The sequence below is a fragment of the Colletotrichum karsti genome (genome assembly GCF_011947395.1).
Source record: "Colletotrichum karsti strain CkLH20 chromosome Unknown Scaffold29, whole genome shotgun sequence".
Classification (NCBI taxonomy): Eukaryota; Fungi; Ascomycota; class Sordariomycetes; order Glomerellales; family Glomerellaceae; genus Colletotrichum; species Colletotrichum karsti.
This window is the reverse complement of record NW_024065929.1, coordinates 166,650-180,642: the sequence shown is the minus strand read 5'-3', so window position 1 is coordinate 180,642 and position 13,993 is coordinate 166,650. Positions and strand designations below refer to the sequence as shown.

The 13,993-nt window shown below is 53.9% G+C and overlaps 3 protein-coding genes across 3 annotated transcripts; all 3 read right to left on the bottom strand.

The window, feature by feature from the left end:
• Positions 1-4,636: 4,636 nt before the first annotated feature.
• On the bottom strand, positions 4,637-7,444 carry CkaCkLH20_08580 (uncharacterized protein; the record flags this gene model as incomplete). Its single annotated transcript, XM_038891295.1, has 1 exon — positions 4,637-7,444. One exon carries the CDS (start codon positions 7,442-7,444, stop codon positions 4,637-4,639), a length of 2,808 nt encoding a protein of 935 aa, XP_038743307.1.
• Positions 7,445-8,324: 880 nt separating this feature from the next.
• CkaCkLH20_08579 (uncharacterized protein) lies at positions 8,325-9,131 on the bottom strand (the record flags this gene model as incomplete). The annotated part of the gene is made up of 1 exon (XM_038891294.1): positions 8,325-9,131. The coding sequence occupies one exon, from the start codon at positions 9,129-9,131 to the stop codon at positions 8,325-8,327; it is 807 nt and encodes a 268-aa protein (XP_038743306.1).
• Positions 9,132-9,939: 808 nt separating this feature from the next.
• On the bottom strand, positions 9,940-12,960 carry CkaCkLH20_08578 (uncharacterized protein; the record flags this gene model as incomplete). Its single annotated transcript, XM_038891293.1, has 1 exon — positions 9,940-12,960. One exon carries the CDS (start codon positions 12,958-12,960, stop codon positions 9,940-9,942), a length of 3,021 nt encoding a protein of 1,006 aa, XP_038743305.1.
• Positions 12,961-13,993: the final 1,033 nt, after the last annotated feature.

Below are 13,993 nucleotides of genomic sequence, written 5' to 3'. Positions count from 1 at the left end.
GCCCTGAAGATCTGCTGCGTTCCTGGCATGCCTCGCGCTAAATTGACTTTTGTTCCTGACTATCACCTGCGGCAACGGCTACTGGAATGCCATCCCGTGTGTTTTGCATGTTTCTTATCATGTAGATAAACATTCTGTACCAACGTATTCCTGTCATCTCATTTCTCGCCCGACCGGACCTTTAACCCAGAACACCTAGATGTCCCGGAGCCGACACCGCTCTTTCGTACCATGTTCATCCTTATTGCATGACGCACATGCTGCAGATGAGCTTGGATATCACCATCACTATCTTACTTCATCCCAACTGGGCTAGCGCGAAAAAGGTGAAATTGTGTATCCGTACCCCGAGAGCCAGCCCCGAGAATTATGGAGCCCACCGGGCAGAACGGCCCCGTAAACGGCCGAGTCCCACTGCACCGTAACCGACCGGATGGATCTTACGGACGGCAGCGACACTGGAGTGCCTGGCTGCTTGCAAAACCTCGCACAAATCTAACAGCTCAACTGAACCTTCAGCTTTCCTAAAAGTATGCCTAGAATATCGGTCGCAAAGCCACTATTTACAATCTTTACGCAATGATGAGGGCCTATTGCGGTCATCCGGTGCTCCACTTTGGTTACGGTTCTGAGAAGTGACTGAACTTCTTGCGTACCGCTATCGCCTTCCGTGATAGGTATTGAAATCTGTATGTTTTGCATCTTAGTTGCCAGACCTGCGTGGCACCTTCGCATTGTTAAGCCCCCCAAAACTCCAATGGTCCTTCTACTCAACCTTCGCAGAACCCGACTGGCCTCGTCGGTGATTACCCACGGAATGCGATGACCAAATATTGCCGCAGTCATATCAATCTTGGATCAGTGAACGTTTGAACATTTACCTGACAATTTGATTAGGGGGGGGGAGACATTTCAGCCCGTGTAGAACGAAGACATGTTGATGACAGTAGATTGATCACAGTAGTCATTTCATCACAAAGGTACCAGCGGGAGGTGGAAATGCGGCTCACAAGTTTCGGTGTAGGCGAGTCGTAGTTGTTGTTGCTGTAGTATTTAACGCCTGCTTTAAACCTCTATGAGGCATAGGCGAGTCGTAGCGGCTAATTGAGCTCAATATGACTGAAGAACAAGACTGGAGAGAAACCACTGGATGCGCCATAGCATGCAGCGTCTAGAGTGGGACCCGCTCAAGTCAAAATCTATACTTGGTTCCGACACTAAGAGGCGCACTTGTCCCCGCAGACCTCTCAGCGACCGAAGCCACATATCACAGCCGATGTTGGCACCAGAATTATTCCACTATCACTGAAACGTGCTTCATCTTGGCCTCGGCCAAGGCGGACTGTAACAAAATCCTAGTGGAAGCTGTCCCATCACTTGAGCGTGGAGTCTTGGTTTTGTGCCAGTCAAGATTCAAGTATAAATGCTCTCTGGTCGTCATTCCAATTCCCAACCACGCCTTCACTCATCTTATCTCCATTCCTCAGGTATCGTACAAAGTCTTTCATCAGACGTGTTCCACCGACGAAAATCAACTGTCAGAATGCGCTTCTTAGTCTTTCTCTGCGTGGCCTCTGCCTCCATCGGCCAGGCTACAGCTCAGATCAAGCCCCGTCAGACCGTTGCGGTGTCTTGTCAAACGACCCCTCAATGTACCCGAAGCAATGTCGGCACTGCCTGTACCGTAAGGTGCGATGATGTAAGTACATTCGTATTGTGTATGAGGCCGCACCTGCTGATGTCCTCTCTCGAAGCCTGCCCGGGGCCGACAAGAGCGGAGCGGCAAATGCTCAACCAAGTCCTTCGGGGTCGTTTGCGAATAGTTGGTGTTTTCAGGGACTGAAAACCCGTCGCTCGCTGAATGGATAAGGAACTCAGGTCTTTAGAAATTTGCAATGATGGCAGCTTGAAGCAAAACTCAAGAAAGATGCACTGTTCCGCATGGATCAAACGTTGTTAGAACAAATCTCTAAATAGCAAAAGAAGAGTCCGCACGCAAATCGCCGATGGCACAACTGCCGGTGGAAAATGAGACCGCGAGGAAGCCGGAGAGGCTGAGATCATCATGTATCACAAGCATAGGCCGGCAAAGGGGCTAAGTCTTCATCGGATGAGATTAGTGATCCGCCGAATCAAACTCATGTTAAACTTTACCAACACAACGGTTCTGCCGTACCTGGGGTAAGATACCGGGCATTAACCCTGGATATTGGCTTGGCCGGGCCGCTCCACCTGTCTAGGATGACGCTTTGGACAGTATCGGATGAGATGTTTGGCCTAGGTGTTCCTATCTTTGGCGCGCAGCGTGCAGAATAAGGTCCCAATCACCCGTCTCGTACTTAGTCATGGTTCAAGTTCGCATGATCTCCGCCAAACTCCGCTCAAAGCTGTCAAGACTCAAGAAACCCTCGGCCTCCGGACACGAACATGGTTATTGGCATATGGTAGTCGGCATCTGAGCGGCAACTCTAATACAACACGTCTCGGAGAGTCAGCCTGTTATCTGGTAAATAGAGCTCTGGCTAGATTTGTGAGACGTTATGCGTGATTTCACCTTGTAGTTTCCTGTAGATCCTTGGAAGATACTGCCGATATTCTAACCGTTCAACGACATCTACTAGCACCTGTTTTCTATTATCAGTAAGGCTTACCGAGAAGTCTTTTCTCCGACACGCGGTACTCACCAATGTCACTCAATAGCGTCATTGTGCTGACCATTGGGATTGCATGCTTGTTACGTGAACATCATCATGGTAATAAACTTCGTGACAATCGACATGAAGACATGTGAGGATTCGAAAACTCGGCGACCGCCGAATGCTGGGAACTGGATAAGTCTACGTCTTGGCTGTTGACAAACAGTCCGGCTTTTGGAACGAAACTCTCTTCGAAAATCGTTTCGAGCGTTGCTGAGGAAGGCGACTTTCTGATCTCATGTTGGCTCCCCCGGCCGCCTTCTCCAGGCAGGGGAACCAAGGCAAGATTATCGAAGGAGCTTCCGAAAAGGGTGATCGACGCTTTACGATGCGATATCACCGTCGCTTATTGCAGCCAGATTGGGTTGGAGTAGTATACTTCAGGTCTGAATCTCTAGTCCGACTTACCTACTTACACTTGCGTAGTTCAATAAGATATAAATTCGAGCCTTCTCAACCTTTACCACACCCATCCACCTGCTGCAACTACAATCCGACAATTTCCATTTACTCAGGTCAATACATTTCCGTCAAATCTCAACTCCATCAAAATGCGTTTCCTTGTCTTGTGGTTTTGTGCATTCCCCCTAGCCTTTGGAACTCCCACTGGCGGAAGAATTGCCAAAAGCAACTCACTTGACCTGGGCCATCCAGAGGCGGCTCAGGTCCGCGATAAGGTACAGAGTCATCTAACATAAACATGGTTGCAAATGCTGACATGACCGTAATGACAGATAGCTGTATGCCCAAAAACCTCCCATCACCTTCCGTAATGGCCGCCTTGACAGACGTGGCATCGATTCACGGTTTCCTCGATGAAGCCCACCTGAAACCAAGCTGACCTCTTGCAGACGGCCGCGGGCCAAGACGCAAGCCTCGTCGTAAGTGACGACATTCTTCATGTCATTGCTCTATTCATAACCGGTTACAGACGGCCCCCGATGCATTGGTCGCGCGTCAGCGGCCGAACAGGAAGCCCGGCAAGGGCAAAGATTTCACGGCGAGACCGCCGCAGCGGTCGTCTTCAAACCGAGGGGCCCCACCCAAGAAGAAGGGTGCGTCAGGCGGCAGAGGGTAGATCTCGAGATAGATATGGAGTGATTGCGGATCGTCCTACAACGGATCTGGTGGTGGGCATGCGGCGATGATGAGGGAACAGCGAACCAGGGGCTCTCGTTCAGATGCGACTCGTCGAACACAGTCATTACTGGTCATCGCAAGTCATTCAGCCGAACGTGGTTCACAGGGACAATCGTCAATCGTTGACGCAATTCTGCTAGCAATCTAGCAGATTGCCTCTATAAATACAAACCGCTTGTCCCATACAGAGTTTATATTTGGAAATCTGTGTTATGATGTGACCAAATACTGCCGGGGAGTGAATGGGGACTCTTCTTCGCAGCGTGTCGTCGCCGTCGGGAGGACGTGGCTGGAGGCACTTCGAGGTCCCATGCCGGAGCAAACAAGTCGGAATTTGTGAGAGACTTGACTTCCACCAATGCAGCTCTTGTTGTAACAGGGTCGCCCGTATTCCGCAGAAACCTTGCTTGATATCTTCATACACTGTGTACACACTTGTTACCCTGGTCCTACGCGCTCTAGCCCATCAAAGCTACACCGGGGCTTTCTACTCTTTTTGGCTCCAATTACTACGTTTATACAACAGGACTAAACCTAGACGGCTTGTCTTATCTAGAGTCAGCATCTATATATAAAACGCGCTGCCGTTCACATTCCCTCTAAAGTGAGCAGCTGAAAGCTGGGTGCCTTGGACACTGGAAAGCAGCGTACTGACAGGCCATCGACTCAGACTTCAGGAATGAGACTCGAACTCCCCTCCCAAACACTATTGCAATTCTAGTTTATCTAAGCCAAAGACAACTGTCACGTACGCGTGAATGTCTCGGTTGATAAGATGTTACTCTTGCTATGGAAATTCCTCAGACTGCCTCGGCCAGCGGCTGTGGCCAGAACGGCGGCCGTTGCGCCTCCAACGGCCAATCACCCAGGTCCTCCCACCCACAGCTGAAATTGTGCCTCCCCGATCCGACCCAGACGCCCTCATCGTCCTGACCGGTCACATAAGATCGATGCTTGTCAGGCAACACCACGTACGCCGTGCAGTTCGGAGGCACCGTCAACCTCAGCACGAACCGCCCGCCCGAAATCTTCCAAGAACTCTCCACCTCGCCGTAAGGGCTAATGTGTCTCGCGCTGGCGTGCGTCAGAGGCCCGCCTGGCACGGGACGGACCTCGATCTGCTTCCACCCGGGCACCTTGGCTTTGAGCCCGGCCACGACCTCGTGCAGCCAGTTGACGACGGAACCGAGGGAACAGTGGTTGAAGGACGTCATGTCGCCCGGATTGATCGAGCCGTCATGAAGCATGCTATCCCAGCGCTCCCAGATGGTCGTGGCGCCCATGACGACGGGGTACATCCAGCTAGGGCACTGCTTCTCGAACAACATACGGTACGCGTACTGGTGATGGCCGATCGTGGATAGGGCGTGAAGGATGATGGGCGTGCCCGCGAAGCCTGTAGAGACTCGGAACTGGGCTTGGCGAACGGAGCGGATGAGGCGCGCCGTGACGGTGGATCGTTGCGTTGGCGATTTTATCAAGCCATTAGTGATAGCGAGGGCGTATGCCGTCTGTGTATCTGAAGCCATCAGGCCGCGTGAAGTAATGTATTTGTGCTGGAATGTCTCAATGAGCGTAACGCGCTGGCTGGCGTAGCGCGCCGAGTCGGAGGCGCCTCCCAGGATCGCGGCGACTTCGGCTAGGATGCCGGTCACGCGGATCAGGTAGGCGTCTGCCACGAGGACGCCGTCTGTCTTGCCCATCCCGGGCTCACTAGGCGGCGCTGCCGGGTCCAGCCAGTCGCCCAGTTGCCAAACGTCCTCGTCCCATAGCGAGTCGGCCCCGCGGATGATGCCTCGGTCTACCCAGGCTTGCATGCTGTCATAATGCCGCTCTAGTATGGCGGTGTCGCCAGAGGCGCGGTACAGCTCCCAGGGAACGACGACAACGACATCATCCCAGACGGCATTGGGTAGATGGGGCCACCACTCGTCCTGGACGGTCTCGTCATCGCGACCGATGACGTTGGGTACGACGAAGGGGGGAACGCCGTCGCCATTCGCGGCTTGCTCTGCCATAACATCCGCCATCCAACCTCCCAGAACACTATTCGTGTCGTACAGGAAGTTGGCGGAGGGCGAGAACACTTGGATATCTCCCGTCCAGCCAAGTCGCTCGTCTCGTTGGGGGCAGTCAGTCGGGATGGACAGGAAGTTTCCTCGCATGCTCCAGACGGCGTTCTCATGGAGTTTATTGAGGAGCGGATGGGAGCTTTCGAACCACTCCGTCCGGCGCATATCCGAGTGCATGACCAGCGCCGTGACTGAATCCTTAGTGAGGGGCCCGTCCATGTCGTCGACTGACCATCCATCGACCTGAACGTAACGAAAACCGTGGAACGAGAAAAGAGGACTCCATCCCTCAATCAGGTCGCCGCGAGAGATGAGCACTGCTTCTGATGCTGCGAAGCGCAGTGGTCGCCGGCATAGCTCGCCGTTCTCCAAGACCTCGGCGTGGGCAAAACGCACCTCATGCCCCTCAGGCTTGTTCAGGTGGTTGACACAAATCTTGCCAACAATGTTCTGGCCGAAATCCAGAATCGTTCGGCCCGTTGGGCTTTTGATAATGTCCACCGTCGCGATTTTCTCCGTGACACGCACAGGCGGAGCTTCGGGGCTCACGAGCCTCGAGCCGGGGTGAGCTCCGATCTGGACTCGAGCCCATTGAACTTCCGATGCTTTGGCTGGGTCTCTTAATCTGGCGTCGTACGTCTCGCCGTTGTATATCTCGCTTTGGGTGATGGCACTGGGTGCGCACTCCCAAGTCTCGTCCGTTGCTGCAATCCAGATCTGAGACGCTTGCCCGGCATCCTGGCCCTGGAAGTCTACCCGCAGCTGTCCGAAGACGCCGAGCGTATTGCCGAAGCGGCATCGCCTGCCGCCGGCCCATCCTAGGGCAGATCCTAGCCATCCCGGGGCCACTTCGACTTCGACGCGGGCCTCAGGCTCATCTCGTAGTAAGTCCGTGACCGAAAATGTGACATAGTTCAGGCGATTCTTGTAGCTTGTCCAGCCTGGAGCAAGGAGCTGGTCGCCGACGGGCTTGCCGTTGATGTATGCCTGATAGACGCCGTGAGCTGTCATGTAGAGTCTGGCCCGTGTGACGCCGGCGGGAAGCTTCAGAAGCTGGCTACGAAATCTCAAAGGTCGCATGGATCCATCCTCTGCACGCAGCTGGATAGCTGACGGCGGCTCGATCAAGGCGGCCTGCCAGTTGTCTTGGTCCAAGACGGCGGCTTCGACAGTCGCCGATGGCGACCAATCGGACCATTCCACCTCCGTGTTGCCAGATTCCATGCTTTTCACTTTCCCGCAAACGCGGACACGAACTTTGGCAGCTTCAAAGGACCGCAGGGGCCGCAAGGGCCAAGGCACGAGAAGAGAATCGGTGCTGTCGACCCTGACGGTGCGGCTCTCTTGGTCCTTCGCGGACAGACCATTGCTCAGGATAACCGTCTCGATCTCGTAAGAGCCCTGTTCCCAGGCCATGACCTTCCCCGGATCAGCAGAGAAGGACCAGGAAATCCGGGGACTGCCGGTGGCAATGCCGAGTCCATCGTGGTGGTGCTCAAAGCGGACATTGACGATTTGTGGCTGGAAGGAAGACATGACGTAGCTCTGTGAGAAAGGATTTCTGGCGGAATGTTTTCCAATCCCGAGAATCACTGGTCAGGAGCTGGGAGAAATGCGGCAACATGTATAAAGTGAGACGTGTTGGGTCATTGCCGGCTGCCAGTCGATGTTGGCGGAGCGGACGACACACTCGGGTCAAAGCCATCCGACAGGTGCTTGATGATTTACAACGCTGCTCTTTTGATCCTACAGGGGCTAGTGTCGTTGCTTTTTGTTGGATGGATGATATGTTTTACCTCATTCGGTGGGTAGTCGATGGGCCGAGACGCCCGGAAGAGAGGAAACCAGGCTTGGCCCGGTCCGCTGGCAAACACATGCCACTGTACGCGTAATGATCCATGGAACCTCTCCAGATCTACAGGGAGAAGGTCTTAAAGTCGGCGAAAGGGATGAGTCCATTGAAGGCGAGTCTTCTTCCCAAGTGTCAATGACGCCTGTGCAAGCCTCCTCACCGTTGAAAGCATTGGATGATTCCCACAGGGAAATGCTGACACCTCGTCCAATCCTGCCCACAGTCAACAGACAGTCACAATCTTTACTTGATTAAAATCCAGAACTTGTATTGAGTATCTATCCCTGGCCGGGAAACGATACGGGATATCTGACTCCTGGGGACACCGAAGCTTTTGGAGCCCCCTCGACCGTGGGGCTTGATGACCTGGAAGCCCGTGATAGCACGCAGAAGCTACTTGAAGGGTGCTTAAGCAAGGTAGAAGTATAAATTGGAGCATTTGAAGCTAAAAAGCACGCGTTTCAGACTGAGTACATGTTGACTTCGTCGTGTATGCGGTTCGACTGAACACATGAAGAATGCCTGTACACACAATCGGCTCCCAGAATGGAAACTTCTTCGCATTCAGAATGGGCCCAGCTTGCCCCATCCGCAGTCACCGTCCCAGTCCTCGTTTAGGGTGTTTGCACTACGGTCTTCACACCTGTTAGGCCACGTCTCCGGGCCCGGCGCCTCGTAGCTCTTGGGCACGGGGTTGAATAGCTCCAGCATTAGGCCCGGCTCGTACCCGTTGTACACGCCCGGGATTTTGACCAACGGTCCTGGCTTGCCGGCTCCATTGCCCGTCACCTGGAGCTGCGCACAGCTGATGTAGAACTGTGCCTTGGCGTGCTGCGTGGCGTCGTGCAGCCCGACGTGCTCCGCCCGCAAGAGATACTGGCCTGCTGGGATCTCCTGCGGTAGCTGGAAGGTGTAGTTGCGGATGGCCTGGGCGTACTTGTAGTTGCCCCAGTGAATGGTGTTGTCGTCAATGGTCGTCACGGTGAGGGCGTACACCTTGAACCAGTCGCCGTCACCGCGGTACTCGGAGGCCGAAACGCCGTCAGGCGCCTTGCTCATGTACACCGCCAGAGGTCCTGGATGACCGATCTCAATGTTGACGGTGAAGCCGAGAATGTCACCAGGGGCGACGGTGGCCGTCTTGGTGGCGGCCATTGTCTCGGGGTTCAGGCCACCCTCATTGCAGACCATGTCAAGAGAGCTGACATCAGCCACCGGTGACCAGCCGTTCGTCGAGCGTCGAACGTACTCGTACGGCTGGGTCACAACGCCGTTAATAATGAGGGCCTCATGGTTGTAGTGGGAGATGGCCACAGGGAGAGAAGCAAGGGCCACGAGGCCCGTAGAAATGATTGGCTTGGAGAAATGCATATTGGTCGATGAAGTCTGACTTTCTTCTTTATTCAACTACTGTGGCGATGAGCTCAGACGATCTGATTTGTAGCCAGAAACTGGATCCAAAGGCCGCCTCCATCATTCTTTATGCCTCGAGCTTGATAGTGCTTGGACTGAATCCTCATGTCGGCGCCTCGGTCTAATGAGAACAGCGAGATTGTCTGCGCCATGGCCGTGTTGTGATCGTATTCCCAAGGCTGGGACCTGTTTGAGTAAAGATTGCCACTACTCCAGACTTTCTCGACAGACACCCCGCATTTTGGATCGGGTACTCACCGAAATGAGACTCTGGGGTTCCCGCAGGAACGGGATGTCGCGAGATGCCGCCTTCAACACGAGCAAGAGGGAGTGGTCAGCGGGGTGATGTGGATGTGACAACGAGGTTGTTTGCTATTCCACAACTACACGATGCCATGCTAATTTCCCGGATGGTGGAGAATAATAGCTCGTCTTCCAATATCTCGTGCCGAAGGCGGGGTACTGAAATGATCATGAGATGTCGAGTCTGGAGGCCAAGCGCAATAGGTTCTTCTGATGCCGAGGGTAATTTCATTTCAGGTTCTATGACTGTATCATCTAAGGCGGTGTACAATTCCCTTGATCTGGGTACCAGCTGAAAACACGTTATACATCGACTTCACAGAGGTTTTCTCATAGCGAGTGTAATTTGATGTACTCAATGTGCTTCAAAGCGAGCTACATACTTGTTCAATACATTATCTGGGTTCCCAAGCACTGATTGAATCCATCATAGCCGCCCCCTATCTGAGTCCAAGCATGTTTCTTAGTAGGCTCCCTCGCGCTTCTCCCAGCTGGGAGACTCGACAAGATCGACCTTGGAACGGCTAGAAATCACAGGTGTCCCGGCGCGAAGCTGGATACCCTTCAGACCCATGGGCTCCACCTCCTTTGCCTGCGACCAGGACGTTATGGCGATGGTGTTCTTCCCGCGATAGTTCAAAATACCCTCCGGCACGGGGAAGTAGTCCATGGCACCCCATCGACCCAGAAACTTGCCAAACTGCCAGCCATTCACAAACAAGTGAACACTGAAGTTGACGTCTGCAGCCCTGCTGAACACGACATCAAGAGGGACATCCCAACCTTCGGGGACGTTCAGGTCGAACTCAGTCGTGTACAGACGGATGCCTGCTTTCATTTCGTCCTTCAACGGATTACCTACATTCCAATCCTGTGAAGGCGGCTGAGGAAGATGCCAGCCCTGGCGTTCCGCGTAGCTGCCACCCTCGTTGAGGGGACCGCGCGCCCTGTCCTTGTAATCCTCCCCGCCGAGGTTGCCAGTGATCTTCCAGTTAACCTCGGTGCCCCCTAAGGAGTAATTGATGATACCGCGTGGAGATTTCATGTCGTCGACGCCGACCTGGAAGTTACCCTCCTGCCCGTGGTTGTCTACCACGACGGTAAGGACGTGCTCGACGCCGGCCTCCAGATTCGGAAGGGAATACGACGTTTGCTTCGTCTTGTCCCAAGGGCTGCCTTCCCAGGACCCTATGTAGGTCTCGTCCAGCCATACTGAGTGGCTATAAGCCATGCCCCCAGCTGTTGTGAGGTCAAGCTTGGTCTCGTTGCCTCTAGCAGTGAAATGACCCCTGTAGACTAAGTAGCCGGAGTGAAACCCGTACTCGCTTCCCGCGAGAACGAATGGAATGTATTGGGGTGCAGCCTGGTTGTTCCAGGTTTGATGGTTTGCAGAAGGCCACATCGAGTCATCGTAGCCGGCCGTGATCTCGGGGAGAGAATCGGCGTACTTCCAATCCACGGAGCTCAAGTCAGGCAAATTGAGCGTCGGCGTCTCGTAGTTAATGATGATCTCCAGGTTGCCGATGCTGTTACGAACGGCGTCCACCTTCTCGCCATTGATGTTGAGCTGCTGGACCCAGCCGGGCGCGCCGATGACCTCAACAGTAGTGGTTCCGTTGAAGTCGGCCGCAAGCGACAGAACGCCAGAATCGCGTGAGGCCTCAGCGCTGCGAACGAGGTATCCGGCCTTCACGATGACCGCATCGGCGTTGGTTTCTGTAGTACCGTAGGCACCGCGTTCCGGAGAGGGCAGGAGAGGGATGAAGTACTTGTAAGCCTCGTTGCGATCCAAAAGGTAAACAAAGGTGTTTCCAATCTTGAGGACAGATCGGGCAGATGAAATCTGCCATTGGAATGTACTGAGACCGTTCTTCTGCTCGATCTGAGGCTTGGGTCCCTCGAGAACCTCAATAGTGCTGTTGCTAACGATAGATGCCTCATGCGTCTCTTGGGGACCGCCGTACAAGACGAGGACTCTCTTGTTGCCATCGTACTTCTTCCAAGTCAGGACCTCGCCAGATGAGTACAGAAGCTTCTCGCCACCCAGGTCGTAGTCAACGACGTGGATCTTGGAGTCGCGACCGTTGAGAAGCAAGGAACCGCCTAGTGCAGGGATGGTGAGGTTGCCCCTGCTAGAAGGAACGGATAGCGTGTAGGGGGTAATCGCCATGCTCTCATAGGCCGAGTGACGTAAGACAAAGAGACCCGTGTCGTCGTCTGGGTTGACCAGAGGAGTAACGGTCAGCGCTGAGTCGTTGGTGTATTGGGTGCTTGCTTGGAGGGGTCGTGAGGTGAGGTAGGCCGGCGTCACCCTGAAGAACTGGCCTTGCAGCTTCATCGATGAGTACGCCTCACGGTTCAAGGTTCGATCTTCCCGTATCATAGAGCCGACATCGTAGCTGGTTCCTGAGTGAGGTGATCCGATGTTGCCCCAGTTGGTGCCTCCAGCCGTCATGTACAGGTTCATAAGCTTCACGGCAGCAGCGTAGTTGTTCTTGTAGACCACCCTACCAAATTGCTCATTGACCGACTGAGCGCAGACATCATAGTTAACGCTCACGTCCCACCCGGCGCCGGCGCCACCCTGAAACTCGGGAATGGCGTGAGGAGTGCCGGCGCTGACGTTCAGATGCTGCTGCCAGTATCCAGTCTTGAGCTGGTTGGCCGGCCACTCATAGGGGTTCCAACAGCCATTGCCAATGGGATAGCTGTCGAAGCCGTAGATGTCCATCTCGCCTGTTCCGGTACCTGGAGCGTTGAAGCCATTGTCGAAAGCATCGTTATTGATGAATGGGACTACGATGCCGGCGCCCCGGTATTGGTCGATGACATGCTGCATGTACTCGCCGTCGGGGCCTGCCTCGTTTCCACGAAACTCTGAGTACTCGTTCTCAGGCTGCACGAGAATGACAGGGCCACCATTGGTGATCTGAGCGTCGGCGATGATCTTGCCCATGTTTCCGACGTAGTTCTGAGTGGCCAAAAGGAAATCGCCCTTGTTTGTGCGGAGCGTGCCATTCTCCCCCTTGACGCGCTGCACCCAGCCCGGGAAACCACCTCCCGAGGTCTCGGAGTTGATGTAGGGGCCCGGCCTGGCGATGAGGTAGATACCGGCGTCTTTGGCGGCCTGAAACCACTTGTCAAGCGCAAAGACGCCCTCTGCGGTGAATTCGCCGGGCTTTCCCTCGTAAAGAGGCCAGTAGGTGTAGAAGGATACAGCGTTAAAGCCTGCAGCCTTGATCTTCTGGAAGTTGTCGATCCAAAGGCTGGGTACGGGAAGCCGGAAGGGCTGGTATTCGCCGGTCAACAGAAAGACCCGCTCGCCCCGGACGAAGAAAGAGTCCTCGTCCCAGGTAACGATGTCTTGCAAAGCACGCCCATCCTTGGAATGACCCGAGAATGATCCAATGTCGTAAGGGGCCCCCAAAGCGGAGGAGAAATAGGAGCCCAGCGCCAGAGCACAGAGATGACGCAGGAGCTTCATTTTGCCGTCTGGATGTGAAAATATCTGGTATTACAATCGAATAACAAAAGACTCCTGAGGTGTGAATCGTGATGCCTTATGTGTATATACCTACTTTTATATTCACCGCACTACTGCCCATTACTCCCATGCCTCTTTTACATCTTCCGTTGCAATAGAAGAGCTGCATCACCTTTTGATCGGCATCTTCTCTTTTGGGAAACTGGTAACGTCTTGCTGCGTTTGCGCCATGTTCACACTAGCAAGACTCAAATCAGTCTTCACTGGACTGTCTCCCCAAAGACTGATGATCTCGTAGTTTCGGTACAATGAGCGCCCGAGAAGTATGTCGGAAATGAGAATGAAGCTGAAAATCACGGGATATGTACGACCTTTCGGCCGAACATCAAATGCAATAGACCAAACAACACTTCGAGCAATCTCGTGCTCGCAGTAGCCTCCTCGGCTCTCAACCAAGTCCGGTGCGTTCCCCGCCTACCCCGTGTCTTCCCTATCTTCCTCCAGCTCTTCTCCGCAGGTCTAACCTGTTCTGCAAAGGAGGTGCTGCTTCTGGACACGGCAGTTTTCTCCTTGCAATTGAACTGATGCGATCGAGCAGACTACATTCGGTATGTCGGGGCATTGTTTAACGGTTCTAAAGCATACGACACTGATTTGCTTGACGAGCGGATGTGGCAGTCCAAGACTTCTACGCTGATACCTTCCTTCCCAGATCAAAGCCAAGTATCTCCGCAGGGAACACGAGGTCCAAGATCAAGGGGCAGCGCTAACATAACCCTACATTCCAAGCTATGATGTGGACCGTGTTCAAGACCGAGGTGTTGCTGTTACCTCAAGCCACCAGGCAGTCACCCGCGTCCGAAATTGCGATGGGCTCTCTGGAAGGCTCATCAGATTAAATTCAAATGTTCCAGGTAGATTATACTTTCTCTGGAATCAGAAGAGCCTGGAAATGTCTGCCTAAGATGTACTCAACGAGTATGCCTTGCCGAGGACGACTTGCCTAGCTGCGAAGCTCCTGGTCCACCGCGAC